Source organism: Aureococcus anophagefferens (assembly GCF_000186865.1).
Source record: "Aureococcus anophagefferens unplaced genomic scaffold AURANscaffold_17, whole genome shotgun sequence".
Classification (NCBI taxonomy): Eukaryota; class Pelagophyceae; order Pelagomonadales; family Pelagomonadaceae; genus Aureococcus; species Aureococcus anophagefferens.
In genome coordinates, this window is record NW_008705577.1 from 420,689 (window position 1) to 433,595 (window position 12,907).

Here is a 12,907-nt window from a genome sequence, read left to right on the forward strand (position 1 = left end):
GCGAGGTCGTCGTCGCGGGCCTCAACAAGACGGTGCTGTCGTCGCTCGCGTCGCGGACGCACCGGCCCGTCTGGCCGCAGGTCGTCGTGTCCGCGGTGCTCTTGGCGACGCCGCTCGTCGTCGGCGGCGAGTCGCTTTTGGCTCGGACGGAGCGGCACCGGCGCAAGCACGAGGGCGATCTCACATTCGAAAAGCTCTGCGCGACGCGCTGGGACAGGATGGACGCGTACTGGTGGGCGTTCGCGACGATCACGACGATCGGCTACGGCGACCTCGACACCGCGTGCCTCGGCGACGTCTACACCCCGATGACGTGCTACGTGCTCGGCAGCGTCGTCCTCGTCGCCGCGGCCATCGCGAATTTGACCGCGGCCCTGAAGGAGCGCGGCGAGGACCTCGAGGAGCGGCGCCTGCTCGAAGCGTTCGACGTCGACGAGATCATGGCGCTCGACCTCGACGGCGACGGCGTCTCCAAGGCCGAGTTCCTGCTCGGCATGCTCTCGGCCATGGACGCCGTCGACGCCGCCAAGCTCGAGCTCTACGCGTCCCACTTCGACGAGCTCGACGTCGACCGCTCGGGCATGCTCCTGGGCAGCAAAAGAGAGCGAAATTCCCAACTTCAAAGGCTCATATCTCGGCCGCTTTCCACTCGTTTCGGCTGATTTTTGGACGAGCGATCATCTCTCGGAACGGTCTCGAAGCGTGGATGCTTTTTCCGGAACGCGCGCGCGCGGAACACTCACGTTGAAGCGACGTTGAATCTCTCTTTTTCGGCCCAGGCCGGCTCACGGCCAAGGACCTCGGGCGCGTGCGGCCGCGCGGCGTCGCCGTCTGTGTGGAAACCAGACTTCAATGTGCGCTTAATCGAACGATTTGGACCAGACTCTTTCGCTGTGCTTCGAGAACTCGACGAGAGCAATCGATTCGTCCAAAAATCAGCCGAATCGACTTCGATTTGATTGAGATAGAGAGTTCTGAAGTTTGGTGGGGACCCCCCAAACCAGTGGTTGATTTCCACACAGGTCGCCGTCGAGCCGCCGCCGCTGGACGAGGAGGCGAAGGCGGCCGAACCGGTGAGGCGGACCGTGTCTTTCGACGCGTCCGTCGACGAGCAGGCGGCGGCGCGCGCGGCCGCGCTCCGCGCGAAGAAGAAGCAGGAGCGCCGCCGCCGCCGCCGCCGCCGCCGCGACCGCGCGGCGGCCGCGGCGGCCGACGACGACGAGGCGACGTCCCTCTGCCCCTGGTGGCTCCGCTGCGACTGCACCGCGGCCGACGTCGTCGACGACGCCGGCGACGTCGAGGACGGCGGCGTCGAGGCCCGCGTCGTCGACGCGAGCGTCTCCGCGCGCGACGTCGAGCCGGACGCGTGCCGCGTCTGCTAGGGCTCGCGTCTCGGCGCGCGACGTCGAGCCGGACGCGCGCCGCGTCTGCTAGGGCGCGCCCTCCCCCCCCCCCTTCCCCGGCGCCGGGGCCGCGCGGCGCCGCGACGGCGCCGCGGGCCCCGCGCGTCTTTTCCATAACCCTTTTTTGCGATTACGCGCGCCGCCGCTGGCGCGCGCAGGCGGCGACGGCGGAGTCCTGCGCGGCCGCGAGCTGGGCGACGAGCGTCGCGCGGTCGCGCTGGCCCTTGGCGTCCTTGGGCCCCGGCGCGGAGGGCGTGTGGGGCGCCTTGACGCGGCGCGCGAGCGCGCCGGCGTCGTCGAGGCCGAGGAAGGGCCCGAGGCGCGCGAGCGCGGCGGCGTCGCCCTTGGCGAGGTCCTCGAAGGCGAAGTGGTCGCAGAGCGCGAGCGGCGGCGGCGGGAGCGCGTCGACCTGGGCCGCGAGCGCGCCGGCGCCGAGCGCGAGGATCGCGACCTCGGACGCGCAGCCGCCGACCTGGAAACGCGCGCGTAAAAAAGTTGGAACAACACGGAACGCCGGCCGCGGACGGACTTGGCGAAGTTGCGCTTGTCGCAGACGGAGCGCACGATGGCCGCGGCGTCTCGCGTCGCGAGAGACACGCGGAGCTGGGCCGCCGCGGGCGCGCCGTCGCGGAACGCGTCCGCGAGCGCGCCGAGGCTCGGCATCTGGAGCGCCTTGTGGTCCGGCGTCGGCGTGCCCCACCAGTTCCTGCGAAGCGACGCTCGGCCGAGAAGAAAACGGTCGCGGCGCCGGCGCGCGCGGGTAGGACGCCATGCCCTCGCCCTCGGTCCAGGCGAGCGGCGCGCGCTTCTTCAGCGCGGCCATGGCGTCGTCGTTGCGCCCGCCCAGCGCGTTGAGGATCCACGTCGTCGCGCCCGGGCCCTCGCCCGCCTCGCGCGCCGCGGCGGCCGCGGCGAGCTCCGCGGCGGGCGCGTCCGCGGCCATCTTCGAGTTGAAGACGGCGGCCGCGCGCTGCCAGGCGAGGGGCCCGACGAGCGACGGCCGGCAGCGGCGGCCGCACTGCTCGAAGAGCGACTTGTACCAGTGGTGGCCCGTGCCCTCGAGGCCCGCGACGAACACGAACGGCGCGCGCGCGCCGTCGACGGTGGCGCCGTCCGCCGCGGGCGCCGCGGCGGACGGCGCCCGGGCCAGCGCCTCGGCGACGGCGCGCTCCGCGGCGCCGCGCGCGGCCGCGCGCTCCTCGGCGCCGCGCGCGCGGCCGCCGCCCCGTCGGCGACGTCGCCCCGCTCGAAGGCCGCCACGGCGCTCCGCGTCGCCGACGCCGACGACGCCAGCGACGCCAGCGTCTTTTCCTGGCGCGCGGCCGTCGTCGCGAGGCGCTCGGCGACGAGGCCCAGCTCCGTGAGCGCCGCCGCGTGCGCCACGGGCGGCGGCGCCGCGCGGCTGCGGGACGTGGACAGGCGCAGGGACGAGATGCACAGCACGGCGATGACGGCGGCCGCGACGACGTAGGCGTCGCGGCGCGCCATCTTCGTGTGGGGCTGCCCGAACTGCTCGTGTGGCTTTTTGCCGAGATAGTGAAAATGCCCGATCGGGCGATCTCAGACGCAGGAGCGCGTAGCTTTGAACAGCTCTCCGAGATAGATCGGTGTCGGAACTGCCCAGCCCGCCGACCGGCCGCGCCGCCGTCGCGACCATGCGCGCGCGCGGCGCCCTCGTGCTGTGCCTCCTCGACGCCGCCGCCGCCGAGCCGGCGTCGCTCTTCAGCGAGCCCATGAGCGCCCACTTCGACTACGCCGCCGCCTGGCGCGGCGCGGCGGCGCGGGGGTCGCCGCCGCGGGCCGGCGGCGGCGCCGGCGCGACGAACGAGCAGCGGTCGAGCGGCGCGGGCATCCCGGACCTGCTCGTGGGCGGCGCGCTGCGCGCGACGGGCGTCGCCACCCGCCGAGCGTCGAAGGCGCTCCGGCGCGCGTCCAAGGCCCTGGAGGCGTCGTCGTCCAAGTTCGAGAGCGCCGGGGACCTCGTCAAGACCCTTGGCGGCCGCGCGCCGACGCGGCGGCCCGCCGCGCGGCCCGCGCCGCGGCCCGCGCCCGCGGCGCCCGCGCCCGCGGCGGCGCCGACGCGCGCGGCGCCCCGGGCCGCGGCGCCCGCGAACGGCACGACCGCGCCGCCGCCCGCGGACCTCGTGTTCCGGGGTCTCGCCCTCGCCGGCCGGCTCGGCGCCGCCGCGGAGCGCGTGGGCCGCGCGGTCGAGCGCCGCTCGGGCGTCGCGCTCGCCGTGCTCGCCTTCGCGATCGGACGCGCGTCGAAGCCGCGCGACGCCAAGCCCGCGTCGCGGATCATGGCCGTCCTGCGCTATCTGGTCGTCGCCGCCGCGCTCTACGCCGCCGCCGCGCCGGGCGGCGGCGATGATGTGCCCGCGGTGGCCGACGCGCCCGCCGCACCGCCGGCGCCGGCGGACTGGCTCGCGTCGCTCCTCTTCGCGCGCCGGTCCCTCGAGACCATCTGGGCCGCGGGCCTGCGGCGCCACGTCAGCGAGCGCGCGCGGGGGGTGCTGCTGGAGACCATGGCCTACTACGACGGGTCCTTCGAGGTGCTGGAGGCGTCCGTCGACTTCGGCGCGGGCCTGCCGCCCTTACACCGCGTCGAGACGCGCGAGCCGACGCCGGCGCTCGTCGACGCTTTACGGCCCGGCGCCAAGATGTTGGCCTACGCCGTCGAGGTGGGCGACTGGGCCCTGGAGGCGCCCGGCGGCTTCGCGTCGCTCGACCTCGAATTACAAGGCCGCTTCGCGAAGTACGCCGTCCCCCGGTTGGGCGTGACCTTCGAGAGCGCGACGATCGCCGCGTCGACGCTCGTCGTCGCCGTCGAGGTCACGGACGCCTACCCGTTCCTCGGGACGGCGGCCTTTGGCTTCGACGGCGCGGCGGGCCGGCCTCGGTTGGACGCGACGTCGTTCGTCGGAGCGGAGGCGGCGCGCGCGGACTTTGAGTTCGCGCCCTTCGGGTCCATGGTCGCCGACGAGATCCACCGGTCCCTGCCCGTGGCGCAGCGCGACGTCTGGACCTTCGACCTCGGCGCCTGGCTCGTCACCTGCGACGGCGGCGGCCAATCGAACGCGACGCGGCGCGAAGCGCCGGAGCCCGCGCCGATACCCGAGGAGCCCGTTTCTCGAAAAACGCCGCCGCCGACGCGCGTCGTCGACCGCGTGCGCGAGCTCGACGCGCTCTGCGACGACGGCGCGCCGCGGCGCGGGCCGTTGCGCAAGCTCAACGCGTTCGTCCGCTGCCGCCTGCCGCGGCCGACGTTGCCGGACGACGCGCCGCCCGCCGCGCCGCCCGCGGACGTCTCCGCGGACCGCGAGCCGACGGCGCGCGAGCTGCTGGCGGCCGCGCGGAGCGTCCAGCGCGAGCGCGACTCCATCCTCGCCGACGCCGAGGCCAAGCGCAACGCCGCGGAGGCGTTCCGCGCGCAGCTCGCGCGCGAGCTCGCGTCGCTCGGCAACACGCTCCGGCCGAGGACCGTGACGCCGCGGCCGAGCGCCCAGGGCGCCAAGGTCGACCCGCTGCGGGACTACCCCCACCACCTCGTTTAAAAAAACTGCACACAAGATCGTCCGGTGTCGCCCCGCGTACGAACGACGGACGAATCCGCCACCGCCGATCTCGGCGCCATCGACGCCGTCGTACGCGCCCCTTGGTTTCGGGACGCGTGAGGGGCCGAGGCTTCGGGAACACCAAAAAGCGGAACATCAATCGACCGCTGAGGAGCGATGGCGGCGGCGGCGCGCGCGGCACTATGCCGGCAACTTGAGGAGACTTTTGAGGAGCCAGAGCTCTACTAAGTAGAGCTTCCGGCGACAACTCTTGCGAGGTGTGGGCCCGAAGCGCAGAGCATCGATGGCCGAGCTCACATCCAAGGAGCGCCGCCTGGCCAAGCGCGCCGCGGCGCGCGAGGCGGCCGGCGCGAAGCAGCCGTCGGATGCTACCCGAAGCCGCCCGCGGCCGCGCCGTCCGACGGCGGCCTCACGGCGAAGGAGCGGCGCAAGCTCAAGCGCGCCGCCGAGCGCGGCGAGGCGGCGCCGGCGCCGACAAAGACGACGTCGGCCTTCGACGCCGCGGCCGCCGGCGGCACGTCCAAGGAGCGGCGCGCGGCGAAGCGCGCCGCGGCGCGCGGCGAGGCCGGCGGCGGCGCGAAGAGTTCCAAGAAGCGGCCGCGCGAGCCGTCGTCCGCGCCGCTCGTCGCCTTCGTGGGCCAGCTCGGCTTCTCCGTGACCGCCGAGCGCCTCAAGGCGTTCTTCACGTCCCAGGACGTGCCCGGGACCCTCAAGGTGCGGCTCCTCACGGACGCGAAGACGGGCAAATCTCGGGGCATGGCGTTCGTGCAGTGCGAGACGGCCGAGGCGCTCTACGCGTGCGTCGCGCTCCACCACGCGCAGATCGACGGCCGGCGCATCAACGTGGAGCGCAGCGCCGGCGGCGGCCGCGAGGCCAAGAAGGGCAAGCTCGCGGAGCACCGGGCGCACCAGTCCAAAAAGGTCGAGGAGACCGTCGACCGCGTGCTCGAGGAGTTCGTCGCGTCGGGCCAGCTCCGGCGCGACGAGGTCGACGACGGCGTGCGCCGCCTGCTCCAGCGGCGCAGCGGCCGCGTCGCCCACGCGGCGCTGACGGAGTACGCGTCGCTCGTCGGCCGCGAGAAGTTCGAGAACCCGGCCGCGTACCTCACGAAGATCATCTGCCGCGTGTCCACAGGAGGAGAACCCCTTCGAGAAGTACTCCCACGAGCCCCGCGAGGCGGAGATCGTCGTCCCGAAGCCCTTCCGGGGCGACGAGCCCGACGAGCCCGCGGCGTGCCCCGGCGACGACGCGGACGCGCCGCCGACGACGGCGAAGGAGCGGCGCGCGGCCAAGCGCGCGGCGCTCCAGGCGCCCGCGCCCGAGCTGCTGTCGCTCAACCGCGACGACGCGCGCGCCGACGACGCCCAGCTCACGGCGAAGGAGCGTCGCGCGGCGAAGCGCGCGGGCATGGCGCGCAAGGAGGCGCCGGCGGCCGAGGCGCCGGCGGCCGAGGCGCCGGCGGCCGAGGCGCCGGCGGCCGAGGAGGCGGCGGCGGCGGACGAACCGCAGCTCACGGCCAAGGAGCGGCGCGCGCTGAAGCGCGCGGGCATGGCGCGCAAGGAGGAGCCGCCGGCGCCCGAGGCGCCCCCGGCGCCCGAGGCGCCCCCGGCGCCCGCGCGGCGCCCCCCGGCGGTCGCGGCGCCGCCGCCCCAGCGGTCGGCGCCGTACCAGCACGACCTGTCCGCGATCTTCTCCGCGCTCGCTTAAACTAGGCTTACCCCGCCTCCGGCTGCGGCTCCGCGACCCAGGCCTCGATCGTCGACGTCGCCTCGCTCAGGGGCGTGCCCGGCTTGGAGCCCTCCTTGAAGAAGGTCGCGGTCCGCCCCGCGCCGAGGTCCCCGAAGAGCGCGGCGGCGAAGACCGTCGCGCCGAGCGCCGCGCTCTTGGGCTCGCGGCCGCCCATGGAGCCCTTGGGCCCGCAGATGTCCGTCTTGCAGAAGCCGGGCGAGCACGCGTTGACGAAGAGGTCCGGCCGGTCGCGCGCGAGGAGCCGCGTGTACGCGTTGAGGAGGCACTTCGACGCGCCGTACGCCGGCGTCGCCATGCGGCAGTAGGCGTGGCCCGGGTCCATGAACTTGGCGACGAAGGACGCCGCGACCCGTCGGAGTTGGGACTCGTCGAGGTCGGCGGCCTCGAGGGCCGCGCGGTCGCTTTTGGTTAGCAGGCCGTGGGTCCGCGTCCCCACCGACGACGACACGTTGAGGACCTTCGCGCCGGGCCCGAGGAGCGGCAGGAAGGCATTGGTCGCGTCGATGGCGCCGTAGACGTTGACCGCGAGCGTGCGCCGCGCGGCCTCGTCGCGGAGGCCGTCCTGGTAGTTCTCCAGGAGCACGCCGGCGTTGTTGACGAAGACGTCGACGGTCTTCGCTTCGATCTCGTTGTGGCCCGCGTAGTTCGGCGCGTTCGACGTCGCCACGGCGGCGGCGGCGCGCGCGATCGACGCCGCGTCCGTGACGTCGAGCTCGACGGCCTCGACGCGCTCGCCGTAGGTGCTCGCGAGCTCGCAGGCGAGCACGCGCCCCTGCTGCAGGTTCCGGCAGCCGAGGAAGACGAGCTCGCAGCCGTGCTCCAGGCAGACTTTGACGCACTCGAGGCCCAGGCCTCTGTTGCCGCCGGTGACGAAGGCGCGCACCATGGGCTACGAGGAGCAGCGCAATGCGCTGCAAAGCTTTGAAAAACACGGCCCCAGCGCTCCTCCGCCGCGCGGTAATGATGCCGTCATGTTGACGTATGACAAGCAGCCGCCCGTGATGATGGAGGCGTGCTAAGTAGCGCGTCGTTTTGGTGCTGCACGTCGGCTCATCACTGCGGCCGGGCGCAAAGCACGCAGCCGCGTTGCGGCGACGACCGCGATGGGCCTCGCGCTTCGGCTCGCGTTCCTGGCGCCCTTCGCCTGCGGGAACCACGGCGGGACGCCGTGGTGGAAGGAAGAGGCGGCGGACGCGCGGCGGTGCACGTCGCGGGGGCGGGAGGTGGCGTGCCTGGACGTGTCGACGTGCGCGCGGGGCGCGGCGAAGAAGGTCGCGATCGCGTCGGTCTTCGACGCGCACGTGCCGCTCGAGGCGACGCGCGGCGCGGAACTCAAATCTTCAACCCGACGTCAATGTGCGAGTATGCGACCGTTTCGACGCACGCTCTTCAGCCGTGCTTCGAGAACTCGACGAGAGCCATCGATGCGTCCAAAAATCAGCCGCATCGACTGCGAATTGACCGAGATAGAGAGGTTTGACGTTTTCGCCGGACGGGGCGTTCCACCGGTCGATTGCCACGCAGGCGACGTGCGGCGAGGCGAACCGGACGCGCTGCGACAACGGGACCGCGGTGGGCCACCGCCTCAAGCTCGCCGCCCTCGGGCGGCGCGCGGGCGTCGACGTCATCCTCGTCGTGCCGCGCCGCGACCTTCAGCGCGAGCCCATCGACGCGGGCGTCGCGCGGCGTCTCGCGGAGGGCGGCGTCAAGGTGCGCCACGCGGACTGGGTCGCGCCGCCGCAGCTCAGCCCCGGCGTCCCCCTGGAGAGCGGCGGCTGCTGCGGCGCCCGCGAGTTCATGAAGCTCCACGCGTTCGGCTTCGCCGACTACGACGCCGTCGCCGTCGTCGACAACGACTTCGACGTCGACGACGTCGAGCGCCTGCGGCCCATCTTCGACTGCGCGGCGGCGGGCCACGTGATCACGACGCGGGGCGCCCACAGCGCCATGAACGGCGCCTTCGCCGCCGTCCCGCCGAGCGCCGCGCTCCGGGACGCGCTCCTCGCGGCGCTCTCGACGGCCACCGCGCGGCGCCCGGCGCCCGGTCCTCGCCCCCCCCCCCCGACGCCGACGGACGCGTCTTTGGCAGGTCGACCGGGAGACGGGCTGGAACGGCGCGGGCTGGGGCCCCTTCCACCGCAAGTTCGACGCGCGCATGCAGGCGCGCGCGCCGCGTCCGCGCGGCCGCGCGCGTGCGCGAAACCCGCCGGCGTCGTAGGGCTTCATCTACTGGTTCTTCTACCAGAACTTCGACGACCCGCGCTGGAAGCCCGTCCAGGTCGACCCCTGCGTCTGGAACGTCCAGGCCTTCCTCGCGCAGATGTGCAAAGCCGAGATCTGCGCCTCCGCCTCCGTCGCCGCCGGCCACATCGGCCTCATGGACCAGACGCGCCGCGCTTTGGACTGCGCCAAGGGGGGAGGCGGGTAGCGAAGTTGAAGTTTCGAAGCAAAGGGCCGCGCCGCGCGCGGGGGTACGGTGGGACGGTCTTCTAACATCGTCCCCGGCTGCGACAGGGACGGGCGGAGCTACCCCTACTCGCTGAGACATGAGGAGTAGGTCTACGTGCGCGCGTGCGTGCGCGTGCAGGTGTACGAAAGGCCCCTAGTTGCATGAAAGTTGGGTTTTCCGGTAGACGGTGCTGTGATCGCCTCGTCAGCACCTCATTAGACCTCATCGACTCAGACGCCGCCAGCCGCGCCGCACCAACCCCAACCATGGCCGCGCAGATGGAGTTGGACGCGTCGGACAAGCCCGTCGTGAACATCCGCAACCTGACCTTCGCCTACGAGACGGGCGGGCGCAAGAACATCAACGGCCTGAACTGCGTCATCCCGCCGAACGCCAAGGTCATCCTCGTCGGCGCCAACGGCGCGGGCAAGTCGACGCTGCTGCGCATCCTCACGGGCGTCATCTACCTGGGCCTCGAGCACGACGAGTTCGACATCAACGGCAACGCGACGCCCCACGACCAGGCGAACGGCGTCGCGTACCTCGGCGGCGTCTGGAAGCGGCGCCGCACGGGCTTCGAGGGCATCGAGCCCTTCTCCATGGACATCGCCGCGCGCGACATGATGAAGAAGTGGCAGGCCGAGAACCTCGAGCGGCGCGACGAGCTCGTGCGCGTGCTGGGCATCAACCTCGACTGGCGCATGCACGAGTGCTCCGACGGCCAGCGGAAGAAGGTGCGCATCATGCTCAAGCTGCTGCGCCCCTTCCGCCTCTGCGTCATCGACGAGTTCGCCGCGGACCTCGACATCTTCTCGCGCAAGCGCTTCTTCGACTACCTCACGCGCGAGTGCGCCGCGCGCGGCGCGTCGGTCGTCTACGCGACGCACATCTTCGACCAGGCCGACGTCTGGGCGACGCACGTCGCCTTCATGCAGCTCGACAAGGTCCTGTCGCCCATCCACGCGCTGGCGACCTACGCGCCCTACCGGGAGATCCTCGCGCGGACGGGCGCGGACCGCGCCTTCTGCCCCATGTACGTCCTCGTGCTCGAGGAGCTCGAGCGCCAGTACCGCGACCACAGCGACTTCTTCACGGACGACAACCAGTGCCTCACGGACGTCATCATGGCCTCCCAGGCCGCCGAGAAGGAGGCCGACGCGGGCGAGGAGCGGCTCGCGACGAAGAAGAACAGCGGCTACGAGGCGGGCCGCCTCGCGCGCGCCATCGCCATCGACGACATGGACGAGCACCGCAAGGAGCGCCGCGCGGCCGAGAAGCGCGCCGAGGCCGAGGAGGCCCAGCGCGTCGTCGCCTAGCCGGGAATTTATCGCATTCGGTCGTGTATTAGAAATCGCGATCGCTGCGCCAGAACTGGAGGACGAGGACGAAGACGTCGTCGGGGACATTCGCGTCGAGGAAGAGCCGCGCTTGCACGCGCTCGGCGCAGGGGCCGTAGCGGCGGAGCGTTGGCAAAGCCCGGCGGAAATCGAGGAGCTCGGCGCGGTCGGCGCGCCGAGCGGCCACGTGGGCCGTCCAGCCGCCCGCGGCGCGGACGGCGGCGAGGAAGTCGGCCGTGTTCGCGCGGCCGCTGTCTAGCGCGCGGGCCTGGGGTTTTCGGCCGGCGTCATTGCGCGTGTCGAGCGACGCGCCGCGACTCAGCAGAAGCTTGCACCTCTTGACGAGATTGTTCGAGGCTGCGATGTGGAGCGCGGTCTGGCCAGTCCAGTCGCGATCGTCGACCCGCGCGCCCGCGTCGAGCAGCAGGACTGCGGCGTCGCACCCGGTCCGGCCGCGAAAAGAGGCGCTGTGCAGTGGCGTCTTGCCTTTGGATGGCCAGCCCAAGTTGACGTCGGCGCCCTGTTCGAGAAGGAAAACTATGACCGAACACCACCCTTCTTGCGCTGCATAATACAGGCGCGTCCATCCATCATGGATGATCGAATGGTCGGATTCAGGGTCATCCTCGACACCAACGTCGCCTGTCAAGAAATAAAGGGCGTCGAGGTCGCCGCCCGACGCGTGATAGCGGACAATTTGATTGACGAACGAGCGCTCCTCAGAGCTGACCATCGCGTCGACCCGGGCTGCCGTGCTTCAACAAAATATTCAAGCAGCGCAGCCCGCTTGGTCATCGACGATGGAGACCGAGGATATTCCCGAGTACGACGTGCGGAGCGAGCGCGCGGGCCGCGTCCGCATCCTTTTTCGTGACGCGCTTGGGCGTGTTCGGAGTTCTCGAGACTGTGAACTCCCCGCGGGCGTGCTCCGGCTCGGATTTCGCGACAAAGACCGCGTTGACTCCCCCTTGGTTAGGTATTCGCTCTTGCAGCGAGGGAAGACGCTGTTCCTCGAGACCTGGGTGTCCCTCGAGGACACGCCCGTGCTCTCGACCGTGCTGCCGGCCGTCCAGGACGTCTGCGAGACGGTCGCGCTCAAGGCCACGGGCAAGACGCTCGGCCAGCTCGACAACAGCCACATCTCGCCGCTCCTCGCGCACATCGACGTCGAGTACCTCGACGGCGCGGCGAGGAAAACGGTAGACCTCTGGAGCGTCGTCATCCAGAAGCTCGCCGCGGACATGCTCATGAAGCACGTCCACGACTTCAAGGCGGAGATGTTTTCGAAGGAGGACTAGGGGGTCGCCGCTCGTGTACATACGCCTGTCTGGTCGTCGACTCTCCCGGCTTCGCACGGGCGCCGGGGATTCCACACACAAGGAGACTGGGTTTGGGAAATATTAAACGGCGAGCGAACAAGCCGGCGGGTCGGGGGCCGCCGCGCTTACTTGAGCTTCTTCTTGGGGCGGAGCTGGTTCGTGTGCCCGCACGACTTCTTCCGGCAGTTCTTGGCGCGGGGGGGCAGGCGCGCGTAGCACTTGCGGCAGATCATCTTCTCGCAGTTGTACGTTTTCGCCAGGGCGGCGAGGGAAGGATCGTACACCATCTTGACGACCTGCGAGAAACGGGGAAACGGTGAGCGGACCGCGCGCGGATTCGAGGGGCGGAGCGAAGCGACGTGTCCTCCCCTCTCGCGACGGCCGGGGGGCGTGGAGAGCCTCGCCGCCGAACGGCCGGAGCCGGCCGTTCGGCGCCGCCGCCGCGCCGGGCGCGCCCGGGCACGGCGGGCGGCGCGACGGCGACGATCCGCGGGGGTGAGGAGGCGCTCCCCGCTCGTCCCGGAGGAGGGGCGGGGGGCGCCCGTCGACGGCGCGGACGAACGGCGGCCACTTGAGGCGGTCCGCCGTGGCGCGCCGCTCGCCGACGTCGTCGCCCCGCGAAACTTCGCCCGTCGCTCCGTCGACGCAAATTGACCACTTCCCCCGGCTTGAGGGCGGCCCCTGTGCGCGCCGCGCGCGTCGCTACCACTGGACGCCGACCAGCACCTCGATCGGCTTGGCGACTCAGGCTGAGGCGATGGCTAGGTTATCCGGCTAACTAGGTTTATCCGCCGGGGGTCGAGGGCTGGGCCAGCGCTCCTGTGCCGGCTTCTCACGTGTCCCGAGCGTGAGATGTACGTCCGATGGCGCGGCCAGGCCGACCAGCGCCCGGCGCACACGTCCGACAGACGCCCGTCGCGCGGCGTCGGTCCCGGCGGCGCGACGCGATCCCCGAGACCCCCCGCGACGCGGACACCGTGACGAGACCCACCACCTGCCTGAGCCTGCTGACTCCGCCGGGGGTCGAGGGCTGGGCCAGCGCTCCTGTGCCGGCTTCTCACGTGTCCCGAGCGT

General features: G+C 72.1%; 4 protein-coding genes across 4 annotated transcripts; 3 read left to right on the forward strand and 1 right to left on the reverse strand.

The window, feature by feature from the left end:
• Nucleotides 1-1,533: 1,533 nt before the first annotated feature.
• AURANDRAFT_65839 (hypothetical protein) lies at nt 1,534-2,891 on the reverse strand (the record flags this gene model as incomplete). The annotated part of the gene is made up of 4 exons (XM_009040924.1): nt 1,534-1,875; nt 1,929-2,109; nt 2,141-2,556; nt 2,640-2,891. 4 exons carry the CDS (start codon nt 2,889-2,891, stop codon nt 1,534-1,536), a joined length of 1,191 nt encoding a protein of 396 aa, XP_009039172.1.
• A 167-nt stretch (nt 2,892-3,058) lies between these two features.
• On the forward strand, nt 3,059-9,156 carry AURANDRAFT_65840 (hypothetical protein; the record flags this gene model as incomplete). The annotated part of the gene is given in 7 exon segments (XM_009040842.1): nt 3,059-4,951; nt 5,357-6,046; nt 6,114-6,611; nt 8,253-8,696; nt 8,818-8,870; nt 8,890-8,920; nt 8,947-9,156. The coding sequence occupies 7 exon segments, from the start codon at nt 3,059-3,061 to the stop codon at nt 9,154-9,156; spliced, it is 3,819 nt and encodes a 1,272-aa protein (XP_009039090.1).
• Nucleotides 9,157-9,545: 389 nt separating this feature from the next.
• Nucleotides 9,546-10,109, forward strand: AURANDRAFT_5221 (hypothetical protein; the record flags this gene model as incomplete). The annotated part of the gene is made up of 1 exon (XM_009040795.1): nt 9,546-10,109. A coding segment is annotated over one exon (564 nt), but the record flags the coding sequence as incomplete, so codon positions are not given.
• Nucleotides 10,110-11,314: 1,205 nt separating this feature from the next.
• On the forward strand, nt 11,315-11,812 carry AURANDRAFT_65842 (hypothetical protein; the record flags this gene model as incomplete). The annotated part of the gene is made up of 2 exons (XM_009040843.1): nt 11,315-11,368; nt 11,507-11,812. The coding sequence occupies 2 exons, from the start codon at nt 11,315-11,317 to the stop codon at nt 11,810-11,812; spliced, it is 360 nt and encodes a 119-aa protein (XP_009039091.1).
• Nucleotides 11,813-12,907: the final 1,095 nt, after the last annotated feature.